Source organism: Anser anser, assembly GCF_964211835.1.
Source record: "Anser anser genome assembly, chromosome: 7".
NCBI lineage: Eukaryota > Metazoa > Chordata > Aves > Anseriformes > Anatidae > Anser > Anser anser.
In genome coordinates, this window is record NC_139727.1 from 37,171,059 (window position 1) to 37,188,168 (window position 17,110).

Consider the following 17,110-nt stretch of genomic DNA (forward strand, 5'->3'; position numbering starts at 1 on the left):
ATTTTCTTTAGAGTGAAATCTCCAGGTGTAAACAGGGCTTTAATTTACCTGAAATCCTCCAGCATGGTTGCTGCTCCATGTCCCTTGCCCTCATCCTTCACTCATAAGGGGAGTGCCATCCTCTTATCATTATTGTGAGAAAACTTCGTGGCTATTGTGACACTGACCCACAACCAGTGTATCGCACGGGGACACACTATTGCATCCGCTGCAGGTGTGCATAGTGAAGAATCTCTGTGATTGAGCCTGCTTTCTTAGAGGGTAAATCAGGAGCAATTTCACTGGAGGAGGTAGAGTTACTCTGGAAGAAAACGGGAACAGGTAAGTGCCTAACCCAAGGTTAGGCACTTGATTTGGTACCTCCTATTCATACCTCATTTTGACTATTGTTTTTGGCTTTAATGCAAAGTGTTATTTAACGCAAATATCTATAGTTGGTCTTTTGGAAATCAGTGTGATGATGTATGCAGGTAATGTTCATATCACAGAATTTAAATGTCTGTGCATAGGGACTGTTTAGGGAGGCTGTTTAGGGAGGGTTTAGCTGCTCTTTCTAGCTGAGACCTCTTTTGGGAAGCTCTCCCAGGCCACAACATTGCCCACAGCAGGGCCGTGCCCAGCCCTGGAGGAGAGTGCTTGGTGGCAGCAGGACAGCCACCAGCAGCTGCCCTAGCACCTCCCGTGCATGCTCCCAGGCTAACAGCACACCTCTGCGAGCTACCACCTCTATACGAGCCTCCCAGCTGCCCAGCAATCAGCCCCGGCCATAAGCACTCTCATTCCTTGGGTGCTACGTAATTACGGAGTTATAAACAACAGTAGTTCCCATCCCCAGGTCTGAGCAGCCCTAGTCACTCGTGTGCTTTGAAATAATGATAACAATTAAAACCAAACAAGCTCCACATTAAACCGCTTACATCCTCTGCTGCCGTTATAATCGATACGGCCCCAGCACACGCCACTCAGATAAGCCACTTCATCTTTACCACCTTTTGGAAATCACTTAATCACCCTTCCCTTCCCTGCCCCATCTAGACTGCCAGGTCTTCAGGGCAGAAATGGCTGGAGTAACAGTGGTTTAGTGTTTCAATGAAGTCCCAGCCTTGGCTCGACTCCCCAGGAGCTCTTGTAAACACAAATAATTAATTTTATATTGTCTGTTTAAGATCAGGAAAGTGGGAGTTTGAAGGAAGTGATTTAATTTGATTTGCTCTCTTACTTTTAAACAGAATTGAAGACTACAATTAGGGTGACAATCTGTGAGAGGACAGGCGAGAAGGAAACTTTAAGACCACTAAAGAAAGATAGCTGGAGTCTGTAGAGCATTCATTATAAGTAATGCCAGCACGTGAATCTAAAAATAGCGTCTCTGATGCTGTGTGTATATGACTGATATTAAAAATGACTGATTTAAAAGAAAGCGCTTCACCTCTGTTGCCAACCAGGAAGGCAGGTCTCCAGTATTCTCAGACTTAAATGCTGCCAGTATTTCACGTTAGGATAGTCATAAAGTTAAAGGTTAATAGGCTGTACAAATGACAGAGTTTAAAGGGAAAAATGAAGATGGGAAGATTTCTAGCACTTAGGGAACATTTTAAAAATGAAGCTCCTCGGTCTAATGTAATTTTTCCTATATTCTTTCTCACGCTGTTGATCATTATTGAAAATATTTCTATTTGCATAAGTGATTTCTCCTTCACTGCCCACCTCCGTTTGCTTTTTGGATGATCATTACTTCCCACAGTACATGATGAGTCATAATCCTGCTGCCTGCCATAACAGTCTGCTGCCATGAGAAGGTAATCGGCCTAAATTAAAGCCGGAGCCTCAGCGGGAGGATGGGCAAGGGAACCCGGAGAACGAGGAAGGCTTTTATTTAATTGTGAGCCATTAGAACTGGAAGGTCGAGGAGAAATGCAAATACGTGCATTGCTGGAAATGGAATTGGGTTGTGTTGTTTCACATTAGCCCAACAGATGTTGTGAGTGGCCAAAAGCGTATTGCTGTGTCAGCTTTGCTGCCATGAATGGCAGGCTTTTTTCTTTTCTTTTCTTTTCTTTTTTTTTTTTTGTGACAATGGAGCTAGAAATCAGAATCTAATGGCACGAGTAATGTGACTAAGATAAATACTTTTACAAGGGGACTGCCAATTATCATGTTTGCTTTTGCACCCGTGGAGAGAAATTCTCTCCTGTTGCCTATGTAGGCCTTGCAGAGCAAGGAAAAAAGGGCGTCCTTCAAGCATTGTTTCTTCTGGCACTCGGGACTGAAATCGCCGTGAAGTGTGGTTCTTCAAGTTGTGCTGTTTCTTGGGTGGCCCGAATGCTCTTCCTCGATCGGATCAGTGCCTGGATTCATCCCAGGACATTTAGGGTGGAAGGTGCCCCTGGAGGCCTTCCAGTCCAGCCCCTGAGATCAAGGTGGTCCTTTTAATCTTCTCCCAAGTGCAAATGCTACACGCATTATAATGCTAAACTGCAACAAGGAGTTGAAAATGAGTGAAACACCTCCAAGACAACATTTATTCTTACTGCTTTCTTCATGTGTGCAGGTGACTGACCCAGCTAGCACTGAAGACCGGGTGTGCAGAGGCTCCCCTTCAGCCTGCCGCCTGGGAGGTAAATAAGAAGTCCCCAGCAGTGCCCCTGGCTATGGCTTTTCTTCCTTTGCCTTCTTCAGGTAGCTTCTGTTTTTCTGCAACATGTCCTTAAAAACCTTCTGGGCCTGAGAGATGCTGAAGAAGTCAGGTATTCCTAATTTACTGTAGTCCAAGTAACAAAGAAATGTGGAACAAATATGGCTGCTGAGCAAAAGCCTCCTCCATTCTGGAGCTAAAGTAAAATAGAGAAAGGCCTATGCCTTGGCACTTCCTCTAGTAATGAATTTTGTGCCTGCACCACAGGACCAGACCTTTGTATCTGCACAGAAACATCCCGAAGTTGTAGGAGAGGTTCCGTACAGAGCTGCTCCGAAGATCGGGATGTCAGGCTCCACATTCCCTGTGCATGCACCAAGGTGAAACCCAGGGAGCCCTTATGGAAGAAGTTTTAATGATTACAGTGGCTCTTAGTGTCCTGCAGCAGTAACTCAAGACTGCAATGGAGCTTTCTCATGCTGGGTAGCATGGTATATTTTACAAATTTCTGTGAGATTTCTTCTGTTGAATATTGACATCTGATTTTTTTCCTTCCTTCTTTGCTTGAGCTTCTATATTCCAGTCCTCATTTTCTGCTATGCTGTATGTCTTCCTAACACTATAGCATTGATTTGACAGAACACAACAGCATTGAAACTCTTGTTTAGAAGATGTGCATTGTGTTTATTTTGCATGGGACATTAGATAGAATATGATAAAAAATATTTTTTTAAAATGAAGACAGAGGTAAATCCACCTCCTTGTTCCTTTCTGCAGGGACTAAGATGCTGAGTAAATGAAATTAGAAGTCTGCTAGGAGTAAAATGCTTGCAATGCAAACAGATTTCTTAAGACTTACTTTTACCGTTGCTTGGATGGAAAAGTTTTGCAAGATCTCCAATAACTAACTTACAGAGCATTTTCCTAGTCTGAAGCAATGAGTCATGAACTGCCTTTGGGAGAGTTTGGGGCTCCTCTTTCCACCCTCAGGATCCCTTGCTCTGCAACTAACTTCTTGGACCTGAATAAGACCACTGCAAGCAAGAGCTATTTTTTGTGCTGTCCCTTAGCCTCTGAGGGAGCTCTCACACCCATGGGTTGGCTGGTAGAGTCCTTCACCCTTCTGTGTTAGCAGCTACTCATGTAAGAAGGTCTGTGATACCAGTGGAACCGCTGCTGTGAAGAAGGGCTCACCTAAATCCTTTCTCTTTGGCCCTTCACAATGTCTGGTTCTTCATTCATTTTTACAGGGGGATGGAACGGTTATAACGTTCCAAAATAAAAGACACTTTTCTTCTGAAAAAGAGGCCAGGCCTAGGAGTTGAGTGTGGAAAATGCTGCCTGTAGCCTTTTATTAGCGTCATTCACTCTAATATATCTGCCTTGCATGGCAAGAAAAGTATAAACAAATGGCAGGGTATTGGTTTTTCAATAACAAGGTTTAAACCAAGGATATAAAAAACATCTCTTATCTGACGGTATTTATGAAACAATTAATATTGTCAATGTCTTTTCCATCTCCTCCAAGTTGCGCATACTGCATAAACCTTGATATATCTCCAAGAAGTACAAAAAATGCCAGCTGGAGAATAAACAGGGCAATGCGCCAGCACTATTGGAAAGGGAAACGATTGCCATGTCTTCTTATAAAATGCTTTGATATTAAAATAAACCAAGAGGTAGTTCTCTCGAATTTGCCTGTAAAGGCTCGGGGCGCTGTTGCCAAAGGCTCTCAGTTTTGCCTTGTAACCTCAGGATCTAGACACAGTTCATAACTTTCGTCCTCGCGGGCTCTCACAGTAGCAGTGAGTCTCTCCACCTCTCACCGTCGTGGGCACGCCGGAGCCTGACCCCGCATCCCGCAGCCCTGGAGCTGCCCGCCGCTGCTGGCCGTGGTGCTGCAGCAGAGCTCCTGGGGCAAGGACGCCCGCCTGGCTTGGGGCTGACTTCATTGCCGTGGTTGTAATTAGCAGCAGGAGCATCCCAGCAGTCATCCTCCATGCACTGGGGTTGGAGCCTGCCCGCAGTGAAGAGGAAGCGTTTTGGTAAGAATGCTGAGCGCAGCCCAAGGCTCCCGGGTGGAGGTTCTGGTGGCAGCGTGGCATCGCCACCTCAGCCTGCCTCCCCGCCTTGTCTGTCACCTGCACGTGCAGAGCTGCTTATCTATGAGGCTCTGTTCCGTACGGCCGCGAAGCATTCCGATCGATACATTATCATTTCAGAGCTTAGGATGAAGGTGAAGGGCGTTACCAAGGGCTTCTGGAAACTGATCAGTGTTCTGCGATCTGATCGGCTTCAGCGCTCTGCAAGCACGGTCTCTACAACGGAATAGAGACAGTCTTATCCCCTTATCCATACAAAGCCTTGCTGCCAATAAACCAAAAATGAATAAAAAACAACCAGCCAACCAAAAAAAAAAACAGAGAGGTATCACCTGCCCATTTGCCCTCAAAGCTTTTAGCATATCCTCTGTCCCTCATCGCAATGCTGCTCTCAGGCACAGTAACATGTAATGAATTCCCTGTGGCAGCACGGCGTGTACTGTTTACAATTTTCCTCACTGAAATATTTGAGGCACGAGTGATCTAGAGGAAAATGGAAATATATTGAAAGTAATTTTTTGTGACAGCATTACACAAGTAACTTCGGTCTCATACTCTGTCGATAACAACACACGGCAAGAATACTTGTCAAATGATGAGGAGAAACGGCATTTGCTTAATATATTAGGAATTTTATTTTGACAGTTCTATTGCTGTGTAGATACCCAGGAGTGCTTGCAGGTATTGCATTTCATGCATATGCCATGTCAAAATTGTTCCACTTTATGTCATTTGTTATTGTTATTATTTGTCTTATCTGCCACCTTGAACCAGAAGTTCAGAGATGTTGTCGGGACCAACCGTACAGTCCCCTTTGGTGTAACTGCAGCAGTGATGGCTGCACCGTTGGTGAAGCTGAGCAAGCATCCGTGCGTCAAAGGTTTTGCCCTGCAGTGGATTTCATCCTTCTGCTCTCCATCAACCATCTTCAGACCCCCCCCCCCAGAACTGCTCTGCACATCTCAGAGCAGTTGGATAATTACAGATCCACTGCCAAGGGCCCACCTGGGCAGGGAAACAGCACGACACAGCTTGTGTTCAGGGGTCCCTGGGAGGGTCTAGTTGTCTGTGATTAGTAGCCACGGGGTACTAGAAAAAGTTAGGTACGTTTTGTTTGGCTCTACATCTAACCTTTCTGGTCCTGGGGTTTTCCTGGCACACAGCACTGCTCCAATCAAGTTTATTACCAATGAATTTCTGATATCTACTGCTTATGTTTAACTAAAATATATTTTAAAAAATTTCTATGTGATGCTTGACTTTCTAATAGATTTTTAATTTTTCAACCATGTAAAAAAAAAAAAAAAATCATTGCATGCTACATAAACGTATAGCTCTTCTCCAAAGAAGGAATGGTTTGGAATTTGACTTTGGAGGAAAGAACTCTTACTCCAGAGCAGTCATTTCTTGCCCTCTGATGCTCACATCTTTATAAAGTGAGTTTGAGCATTTATAATAATATACAGAGTGGAAATAAGAAACTTCATTATCTAGGGTAACATTTTTCCAGGAATGTACAGAAACGTTATGTCAAAAGAAACCCAGAAATCTTATTTTTGCTGTTTGCTTTTGCAGAATGGGCAGAATGGTCTGCATGCCATGGGAGGGATGTGAACGCCTGAGCTGTCTGCATACCTGAAGAGGAGGTGTCCCCAGCCAAAAGAGGCAGAAGGAGCCGCCCGTGGTGTGCACATCACCTGTGCTTCTCGGGATTCCTGAGGCACTGAGCATGCCTGAGGAGTAACCTTCCCTGAGGACCAGCAGGCAAGACAGACTCATTAATAAGTGCAAAGCACGCTGAGGTCTTGACATAGAAGCTCTTGCCAAGGCGTAATATGGCCCCATCATTCATTTATTTTGCAAAATCATGAGCTGTTTGGGGGATCTGCTGACTCAGGGCAAGCTGGTTCAGATTGCCATGCCATTTATAACAGAAGTACTTAGGGAAACTAGGGTGACCTCAAGATCTTTTAATAAAGTGCAAAATGCAGCTCCTGTTCAGTATGTGTGTTCAGCATACCTCTTGTACAATTGCCAAGGATCTCAGATATGAATGCGAGACTCTTCATAAGTAGCTGATTTTTGAGTCAATGGGCTGTAACACTTTTGAAATCAATGATTATTTAAGAACTCCTAAAACTGCACATTGTTCAGCTGCTGTGCACACAAACATTGGATCTATTCTGTTCTCAGTTGGCTCTCTGCAAATGGGTAATTTGGATCTGAGGTCTGAAGGCTGAGTGTGGATTATAACAACTCTTTTTTTTCCTAGTCAGGCCAGTAAAACATTCACCATGCAGCTTCGCACTTCTTTTTTAATTCACTAGGGGCTGAAAATTCTCTGCATTTTTCAGCTTTGGTTTCAGGATTCTCATGATTTTCAAAAATATGTGATTTTACAAAAATATGTGATTTTCACATTCAAAAATATATAATCTCACAAAGAGATCTGCTTGTTTTGGATTTCACCGGTGCAGATGTTTATTCTGATTTTTGATTTTTTTTTTCTTACATTCTAGATGGTAGCTCAGCGTTTATGACTTGGTATATGAGCACCAGTCTTCAGATTTAGAACCACAAGCTGCCAAGTTGCCACCTATCCATTGGTCTTTGGATGTTTCTGTCCTTTCATATTGTGAAACAGGTAAGATGAGTAACAATAAAGCTTAATTCGGATGAGATGTCAAAGAACAGCTTATGTTTTGTCTTGAAACTCTCCCATGATACTTCTATCCACAAGAGATATCCTACAGTATGTTTAGCTGACCTCTTTTCTGTGAGTGTGCTTGTGAAAGTGATAAATTGTGCACACCTGGCTAATATCAACACAAAGATGATCATACTTTCTAGAAACTGGACTGGTGGGCAGGTCTCAATGACAAAAGCAAAGGATATGTTGTATGGGTTTGTGATGACTTTAGAGCATTGTATCACTTCATATAGAGCATGTGTGTAGTGTTGTATGAGATGAAGACTGTACTTAGATCACATCATTTGCCCATCAATTCTGTCCCCATGGATTTATTCCAAAGTACGTGGCAGTTCGCAACAGAAGTTGTTTCAGTAAAACATCATAACCTCGAAATTTTTCCTCTTTTCTCTAAAAATGATATCTTTGTGAGTCAGACACAAGACTGTGATGGACCTCAGAAACAAAACTCTCATAAATTAAACAACTTGCTCTCCTGCAGTGCAACCAGGTTCAGAATGAAAACTCTAATATTTGTCAGGAAAGACTCTCAGCCTGCCAGGAAGCTGCCAGAAAACAGAGACTTGCAAACCCTTGCATTTAAAGGAACAAAAATGCCATTGTAAGGCACAATAAGGGCACAACTTTAAATGTTCCAAAACTCCTCCTAACCTACGTGCATCAGATACAACCTCGTACTCAAGCAAGCAAAACCTCAGGTAGGTTACCAAACATAACTTGCTGGTAGTTTTTCCAGTCTTGAATAAAACATCCTTATCAAACACATCCTGCAACAGACATTTCTGCTGATGAGAAGGTAGCATCCCTTTTCTGGGTAACCGCTGTTTATTTCCAATCATGCATTCAGAAGAAGCAATTGAAAGAGTAGCAGAGAAATGCAATGTTTCTGAATAACTCCGGTTTTACAGAGGCCCTGATAGTATGTAACAATTTGCGATAGGAAAGGGAGAGCCACTGAAGGTGGCTCAAAGTCTACTGTAGTTAATCTCTGGCATTCACAAAAATTGTTTTTAGCTGCCTGGGCAGCATAACAGCAGCTCTAAAATCTGATGGTGGAAGAATTCATTTCAATTTCCTGAGTAAGTAACATTCACGTGTGAGGCAAACTAGCAACTGTGTTCTCATCTCTTCCCTCTCCCCCTGAACATCTAAAACCTGATGCAACGAGGCACTTCAGCCCTGCCCCGTGGAAGAAATTGTTTAAATTTAGCCAGAAAATTAAGTACTGCTCTGACGGTTACTGTTTCCCTACACTTGTAAGGCCAAATGCTGCAGCCATCTATAGGAGAGCACGGAGCTGGTCTAGGGAGAGGCTGGCTGGTGCCTTGCACTGCTCAGGGAAGGTCCTGCTGCTGTCAGAGAGCTTCTGCTGGAGCACGAGCAGATGCAAAGCTCACGAACCACACAGTGCACATGCACGCTTCAGCCTAGTGCGAGTGTGCCTCTTCAGAAAAATAATGAAAAAGAAGAGGCAGTACTGAGATGGGATAAATAAGGAGATAAATCACTTTGCAATACAATGCGAGCCAAACCTGAAAATAAACAATTACTTTAAATCATATCAAGCACCTATCACAAACATCACATTTATACAATTGATCCATGTGTAAATTAGCCAATTAATTCTGGATTGGAACACTAATGAAATAATAATTATCTGTTTACAATGGAATGGTATGAGTGTGGGTCTGGGAACAGAAATAGAAGAAAGACTGCAGCAAATTCCACCTGGGTCCTCCACTGCTGAGCATGGGGACGGGTCAGTCAACAGATATTGCAAGGGGACATAAATGAAACACACAAAAGTGTATGATTTTTTTTCTTTTTGGTGTGTGTGATACAGAATAAAGAATTGCAAAGTAACTTGTTTTTTTCTTTTCTGCTTAGCTTTTTTCACTATGGGTGGTTGTTTACCCCGAGGGACTAGAGGCATTAGGACCTGATAGTCACCAAAGAAGTAAAAGAGGGAGGTAAAAGGGTGGGAATTTCAATACAGAATGGTTTTAGTGACTCAGATCTGCAGCAAGAACTTTTCTGAGACGGGGGAATGCACTGAGGTCTTCTATAAAAACTTTGCACCTTGGTTTTTCATGTGAGAGCTGCAAACAGACAGAACAGAGCTTTAACCCAGCTCCTCGTGTGGTAAACAAGAGCCCTGGGCTGTTTTCTGTCTAAGAACCACTTTCTGTCTCTCATTTTTCCTGTGCATTGCAGCCCACAGTTGAGGAGTATTTCCACTGAAATGGACTTTCCTTGATAATTTCGTGATGATTTTTACTTTGCCCGATGCCCTTAAGAGCAGCGGATGTTTAGAGGAAGAGTTTTTCTATAAACTCCTACGAATGGCTGAGACCCTGTCCCCAAGGTGTGCATGGCTGATTTTTCATTTCTGCACTCCCTGTTCACCTAAACTAATCCTTGCAATGACACTAGCGGTTTAGAAATGGTCACAAAAGAAAGAGTGTTCTGAAAAGTCACGTACACTGAACGTATGTGGTAAATATCATGCCTGCTGCAGCCAAAAATATTACTTCATTGGGTCTGTGGAAGATTCCCAGGATTTATAACCCAAAATGTTCTGGGGGAAGCAGAAATCCTGGAGATAGCTTGCAAGCACTGCCATTGAGAAATTTGATTCAGATAAAAGATGTGTTATTTCTAATTGCTAGGTGGATGCCTTTGAAACGGAATAACAAGAGAAGGAAGAGAAATCAGTTGTAATGATCAGGGCATTAAAACATTTAAATGTAGAGATTTTTGCCTCCCTAAGCACACCCACACGCTTCAAGTCTATAGCTCTACATATGCCAGGACAGATGTTTTGCAGTAGATGCACACATGTATCTCAAATGTTGAGAAGCACGCCAGAATTAAGAGGCTGGGTCCTTCCTTTCCTTTCCTTTCCTTTCCTTTCCTTTCCTTTCCTTTCCTTTCCTTTCCTTTCTTTCCTTTCCTTTCTTTCCTTTCCTTTCTTTCCTTTCCTTTCCTTTCCTTTTTCCTTTCCTTTCCTTTCCTTCCTTTCCTTTCCTTTCCTTCCTTTTCCTTTCCTTTCCTTTCCTTTCCTTTCCTTTCCTTTCCTTTCCTTCCTTTCCTTTCCTTTCCTTTCCTTTCCTTTCCTTTCCTTCCTTTCCTTTCCTTTCCTTTCCTTTCCTTTCCTTTCCTTTCCTTTCCTTTCCTTTCCTTTCCTTTCCTTTCCTTTCCTTTCTTCCTTTCCTTTCCTTTCCTCTCTCTTTTTTCCTTTCACTCTTTTTTTCCATTTCCCCTTTTCCGTTTTCCTTTTTCCTTTTCATTTTCCCTTTCCCTTTTCCTTTTTACGTTTTCCTTTTTCCTTTTCCTTTTTCCCTTTTCCTTTTTCCGTTTTTCTTTTTCAATTTTCCCTTTTCCATTTTCCTCTTTCCTTCCTTTTCCCCTTCCCTTTAGTTTCCTTTCTTTTTCCCTCCCCTTTTTACTTTTCCTTTCCTTTTTCCCTCCCTTTTCCCTTTCCTTCCCTTCCCTTCCTTTCCTTTCCTTTCCTTTCCTTTCCTTTTCCTTTCCTTTCCTTTCCTTTCCTTTCCTTTCCTTTCCTTTCCTTTTCCTTTCCTTTCCTTTCCTTTCCTTTCCTTTCCTTTCCTTTCCTTTCCTTTCCTTTCCTTTCCTTTCCTTTCCTTTCCTTTCCTTTCCTTCTTCCTTTCCTTTCCTTTCCTTTCCTTTCCTTTCCTTTCCTTTCCTTTCCTTCCTTTCCTTTCCTTTCCTTTCCTTTCCTTTCCTTCCTTTCCTTTCCTCTCTCTTTTTTCCTTTCACTCTTTTTTTTCCATTTTCCCTTTTCCGTTTTCCTTTTTCCTTTTCATTTTCCCTTTCCCTTTTCCTTTTTACGTTTTCCTTTTTCCTTTTCCTTTTTCCCTTTTCCTTTTTCCGTTTTTCTTTTTCAATTTTCCCTTTTCCATTTTCCTCTTTCCTTCCTTTTCCCCTTCCCTTTAGTTTCCTTTCTTTTTCCCTCCCCTTTTTACTTTTCCCTTTCCTTTTTCCCTCCCTTTTCCCTTTCCCTTCCTTTTCCCTTTCCTTTCCTTTCCCTTCCTTTTCCCTTTCCTTTCCTTTCCTTTCCTTTCCTTTCCTTTCCTTTCCTTTCCTTTCCTTTCCTTTCCTTTCCTTTCCTTTCCTTTCCTTTCCTTTCCTTTCCTTTCCTTTCCTTTCCTTTCCTTTCCTTTCCTTTCCTTTCCTTTCCTTTCCTTTCCTTTCCTTTCCTTTCCTTTCCTTTCCTTTCCTTTCCTTTCCTTTCCTTTCCTTTCCTTTCCTTTCCTTTTTCGTTTCCTTTTCCCCTTCCCTTTCCCTTTCCTTTCTCCCTTCCCTCCCAGCCCACCCCCGCCCGTTCCGCACCCTGTGCCCGGTTCCCCCCGGCCCGGTCCCGGCAGGGGGCGCTTCCTGCCCGGCGGGGCCGGCGGGCGGCGGGGAGGCGGCGGCAGCTCCGGGCCGGGCAGGGAAGGAGCGGACAAGGAAGGGGAAAGGAGGGTCCCCCAAATCGCTGCTGCTCCGCGGCGGAGCTTTGGGGAAAACACCGTGCCCCGAGGTGCCTGGGGGGGAGGAGCCGGGCGTTGCAGCGACATCCAGGGGGGCGCCGCGCTCCGGGCATCCCGCTCTCGGGGCCGGGGGCTCGGGCAGCCCGCACGGCTCGGCCCGGCCCGGCTCGGCCCGGAGCTGCCCCCGGGTTTTGGGGTGCGGGGATGAAGAGGGGTGGCCGGGCGGCGGGGCCGCTTTGGTGGCACGAGCGGGGCGTCCCTCGGCTCCCTTCTCTCCCGTGGTGCTTCAGCGGAGCCGGTGTCCCTTTGTGCTAATAGCCTCGTCCTCATTTGCTGCCTAATTGGCCTATATAAAGCCAATAACGGGCGGGCGCTCGGAGCCTCCAGCCGCAGCAGCACGTCGCAGGGGGGCCGGGGCCGCGGCGGCTGCGGGCAGGCAGGGGCTGAGCGGAGCCTTCTCCTCCCGGCTGCCTCCCCGCCTAATCCCATTTGCCATCGTGCGTGCCCAATCGCCGTGTGCTCCCCGCGTTTAACTTGGATGACATTTTGATTTCATCATTAGCATCCGGCGCCAGGTTGACGCAGCAGCGAGCGGCGGCGGCGGCGGCGGCGGCGGCGGCGGCGGCGGCAGCGACGACCCCCGGCTCTCTCCGCCTGCCCGCAGCAGCCCCCCGGTGCCTGGGGCTGCCAGGGTCCCCCCGGCCCCCCGCCCTGCCGCCCCCCCATGCGAGGGGCCCCCGGCCGGCCCCGCCGCCCCGCTCCCCCGCCGCGCCGCCGCGCCTCTCCCCCGCTCCGCCGGGAGCCGCCTCGGGCGGGCAGGAGCCGGGCGGGCACCGGAGGATGCCGGAGACCGGGCAGGAGCCGCCCAGCGCCCCGCCGCCCCCCAAGGAGTCGTTCTACATCAAGAACCTGCTCAACGGAGATCCCCCGAAAGCGGCCCCCAAGCAGCCGCGCCCGCTGTTCGCCCCGTCGGGCAAAGGCGCGGCGGACGGAGCCGGCTTCGCCCTGTCGCAGGTGGGCGACCTCGCCTTCCCCCGCTTCGACATCCCGGCGCCGCGCTTCGCCCTGAGCGCCCACTGCCTGGAGCGCGCCCAGACCTGGTGGTACCCCTACGCCCTGACCCCGGCCGGAGCCCACCTGCCCCGCACCGAAGGTAGAGCTCCCCGCCTCCCCGACGGGGCGGCCGCGGGGATGGGGACGGCGAAGGGGAGCGGGGACCGGGATGGGGACGGGGATCGGGGACGGGATGGGGACGGGGAGCCCGCGGTCGGGGTCGCGCAGCCCGGCCCGGCGTCCCCCCGCTGCCCCCCGACGGGGCGCCGGGGCCGGGCGGTGAAGGTGTCTCTTTGTGTCCCTCTCTCCCCCCTGCCCGCTGCCCCCCGGTCCAGCCGCCGAGAAATCCCTCCTGAGGGACTCGTCCCCGGCCTCGGGCACCGACAGGGACTCCCCGGAGCCGCTGCTCAAGGCGGACGCGGAGCACAAGGAGCTGGACTCCAAGAGCCCCGACGAGATCGTGCTGGAGGAGAGCGACTCGGAGGAGGCCAAGAAGGAGCCGGGCGCGGAGGACTGGAAGAAACGGGAGGAGAGCCCGGAGAAGAAACCGTGCCGCAAGAAGAAGACGCGCACGGTGTTCAGCCGCAGCCAGGTCTTCCAGCTGGAGTCCACCTTCGACATGAAGCGCTACCTGAGCAGCTCGGAGCGGGCCGGCCTGGCTGCCTCGCTGCACCTCACAGAGACCCAGGTGAAGATCTGGTTCCAGAACCGCCGCAACAAGTGGAAGCGGCAGCTGGCAGCGGAGCTGGAGGCCGCCAACCTGAGCCACGCCGCGGCGCAGCGCATCGTCCGCGTCCCCATCCTCTACCACGAGAACTCGGGCGCCGAGGGCGGCTCGGCCGCCGCCAGCGCCCCCGGCACCCAGCCCCTGCTCACTTTCCCCCACCCCGTCTATTATTCCCACCCCGTGGTCACCTCCGTGCCCCTCCTGAGGCCCGTCTGAGCCCGCCGTGTTCCCCACCCCACCCCGATCCCCGGCCCCCGCGTAAGTAACTGCGGCCACGGCGCGGCCCCGACGGCGAGGGCCCGGGGCGGAGGGGGGGGGGGGGGGGGGAAGACGGAGGGGAAAAAGAACGGAAAAAGCGGCCGGGACCCCGGGGAGAGGTTGGGGGGGGAACGAAAGAGGGAGCTCGGAGAGCCCCCCGGGGCTGTCACGCCGTTTGGGAGCGTGGCCGAAAGCCGCGGTGGGCTCGGCGGCTTTAGGTTTATTTTTGTATTAAAAAAGAAAAAAAAAAAAAAGGAAAAAAAAAAAAAAGGTGGGGAGAATAAAAAGCGAACGATCCCGCGCCACTCCTCGAGGTTTGCCAAACGCTAAAGGGAAAGGCGAAAATTTCCGTCCCTTTCGGACCTCCCCTCTGCCTCCGGACCGCGCCGGCTCCCGACCCTGGTGCGACTCCGACTCCAGCGACCGCGGCTTTTCCTTGGGGCAGCCCTCGGCACCGATTTGCCTCTTTCTTTCCCCATATTTTGTACCTTTCGCTTTCTGCCATGGGACTTTCTAACTAGCGAGAACTACAGCCTCACAGCGAACGGCTGAACACGCCGGCACCACCGGGTGCCGCTTATTTATTATCGGTTCCGTAGAGATTTTAAATCCTTGCTTTGAATTCTTGTTTTCCTAGCAGTTGTCTTTATTTTTTTTTCTTTGTAAAGTTATTTCGGTATTTGGGGGGAAAAAAAATCTGTACTCTTTTGATTTCTTTTGTAACGCTGACTCTTCTTATTGTACCTTTGAACTGTGCAATATTGTACGAGGATTCTCAAAGCACTGCTTTTATTTGAATGGTGAGGAAAGGGTTTTTAGCACTGTATAATTGCGTTCGTTCACGTTGTACAAAATACAATTGAAACAAATAAAAACGAAAGAGAAGGAAAGCGAAAAGAGAGGAGCAGGGCGTGGGAATAAGCATCAGCCCGGTTTGTGCGAATAAACGAGGGAGATTCGGAGAGCTGGGCGCTTTAAGTGAAGGACAATCAACTTTAGGGTAATTTTAATTTATTTGATATGATGTACAGTTTTCTTCTAAAGTCCATCGAGTCTGTGGATTTTCATAGGCAGAAATCCAGCGAGGAGTGGACACCTCTAGTCCCTCTCTGTCTTAGTGTCTGCTCACCTGTTGTCTGACAATTGTTTGCTGTCTTCCCGAGGGTTTGGGTTGGTCGCTGTTCTTTTTTATTTTTATTTTATTATTTTTTTTTGAAGTTTTAGTTTATTTTTTCCCCTTCGGTTGTACTCCCTGCCCTCTTGCTTTCCGTTAGGGACCGCTCCTATTTTTAAAACAGCCTATATTGTTATAAACTGAATGTCGTGGTGGAAAAAAAAATCAATAAAACCCGTTCCTTATCATTTTTTTTTATTATCATTAGTATTATTTCAAGTGTGGCTTCGGAGAAAACAAACAAACACGGAGCGGACGCTGCCTGCAAGCGCTGCCGGCCTCCCGGAGACCCCCACCTCGGGGGGATTTTGGGGTGCGGATGGAGGGGGGACCCCGCTCCCGGCCCTGCGAGCCGCCAGCCCCGACGTGCCCCGGGTCCCGGGGGGGTGTTCCCTGGGCCGGAGCGGGGCCGTGCTGGGCCTCCCGGCCTCTGTCCCACGGGGAGAGGCTGCTTTACACCCGGAGGCCACGTCGGGGAAGGGTTTGGGGCCGGCCCGTGCGCCCCGTCCAGGAGCATCCCCTTCTTGTCGCCGTCCCGTGGCGGGGCTGGGGGGCGGCGGGGGGTCCCCAGCGCCCTGCTCCCCCCAGCTCTGCCCAGCCGGGGCCGAGGCTCGGCCTCCTGCCCCCGGCACGGTTATTCCCGGAGAAGATCGCTCCCTTCTGCCCCGAGATTAGCCCGACTGGACGTGTTTATAGTGCCCAGGGCAGCGGCTCGGGGCGAAGAAATCAAAATAAAAGGCAGCACTGCGAGAAGATAGTCCCGCGTTTTCTTTTCGTTTGGGATAAAAACCCTGGCAATGGGTCGTAAATGGAAAATAAACAGAGGTTCGGAGTCAAAATACGCTGCTCGCTGTGTCGCCTACAAACAGAGCGATGCCTTTGCTGTTTGCACCACTAACTTTGGGACAAGTCGCTTGCAGCTCATTAAAAATATTGTTGCAATAGCAAATACATCTTGCCATTTTTACAGCGCGATAGCACGGTGTTACCAAACGGCGAGGAAAGAAAAAGCTCGCTTATTTGTGGTCAGTGCCCAGCAAACGACTCCGGACTGCCCCGGCCCCCCCGGTGCCCAGCTCGCTGCGAGCTCCGTCCCCCCCCGCCCTGCGCGGCTCCGCGCAGCGATGCGCTGGGGCAGGCGCTTAATTTTTAAAGGGAAAAAATAGAAATAAAAAAAGGAAAGAAAAGAATATTAAAGGCCAGTTTTTGTGCTCGTTCCTCCCGTTTTTCTGCCGAGCTGGCGGCGGAGAATAAGGTGGGAGAGCGCAAAAAAAGTTGGGCGCAGGCTGGGGGCTGCACAGCGCCGTGTCGGCGGTCGGGGCAGGGGGCAGCGGGGGGGCGACATCGGTTCCTCAAAAGCCTGGGGCAGCATCGGCTCCCCAGTGGGGCCCTCTCCCTTTCGGCAGAGCCCCGTGGGCTGCCTTTTGGGATCGCTGCTGGAGAGCCCGCATCAAGTGCCCAGCTCGGGCGGCTCGGGAGGGATCGCTTGGAGCGGCTGCAAAAGCGTCTTCAGAGCGAGAAAAAAAAAAAAAACAAAAAGTGATGGGCAGGGAGCTTGGTGCAATTGAAGGAAAGTTGCTTCGTTCCCCTAAGCTGTAGCAACTCGGCGGCCACTTGCGTTTGAGTGCCGCGACCTCGCCCTGCAAATCTGTGCCTTTGTTTGCAGCCGAGCGGGGCCGAGCACGGCGAGCCTGCGTGTTTGGGGTAGAAGCACACATGTATTTCTTTTATTTGGCGGTAAACAGAGGCTCGCTGTGTACAGCAAACAGCCGGGGGAAAGATATAAACTTCCCGGCCGTCAGGATTTGGGCATCCAGAAGCCTTTTTGCCTTGCCGCAGCAGGGACGGGCGGGCGCGGAGCCGCCCCGCCGCCGCCGAGCGCGTCCGGGAGGTCGGGATTCGGGTGCTTCTTGCCAAGGTTTGCCAGTTTTGTTTTTTTTTTTTCCAGCTTTCCCCCG

The 17,110-nt window shown here is 48.9% G+C and overlaps 2 protein-coding genes across 3 annotated transcripts in view; both read left to right on the forward strand.

Annotated features, from left to right (window-relative positions):
* The first annotated feature begins 12,215 nt into the window (after positions 1 to 12,215).
* Positions 12,216 to 14,040, forward strand: HMX3 (H6 family homeobox 3). Its single transcript, XM_083844475.1, has 2 exons — positions 12,216 to 13,093; positions 13,329 to 14,040. Exons 1-2 carry the CDS (start codon positions 12,781 to 12,783, stop codon positions 13,934 to 13,936), a joined length of 921 nt encoding a protein of 306 aa, XP_083700601.1. The 5' UTR covers positions 12,216 to 12,780; the 3' UTR covers positions 13,937 to 14,040.
* Positions 14,033 to 17,110, forward strand: part of HMX2 (H6 family homeobox 2) — an 8,973-nt gene continuing 5,895 nt past the window's right edge. The window contains exon 1 of one of the 2 annotated variants that reach the window (XM_083844477.1): positions 14,033 to 17,110. This exon is cut by the window's right edge and continues 3,454 nt beyond it. The gene's annotated coding sequence lies outside the window, so the exon portion shown is untranslated. The other variant, XM_083844476.1, reaches the window with a different exon arrangement.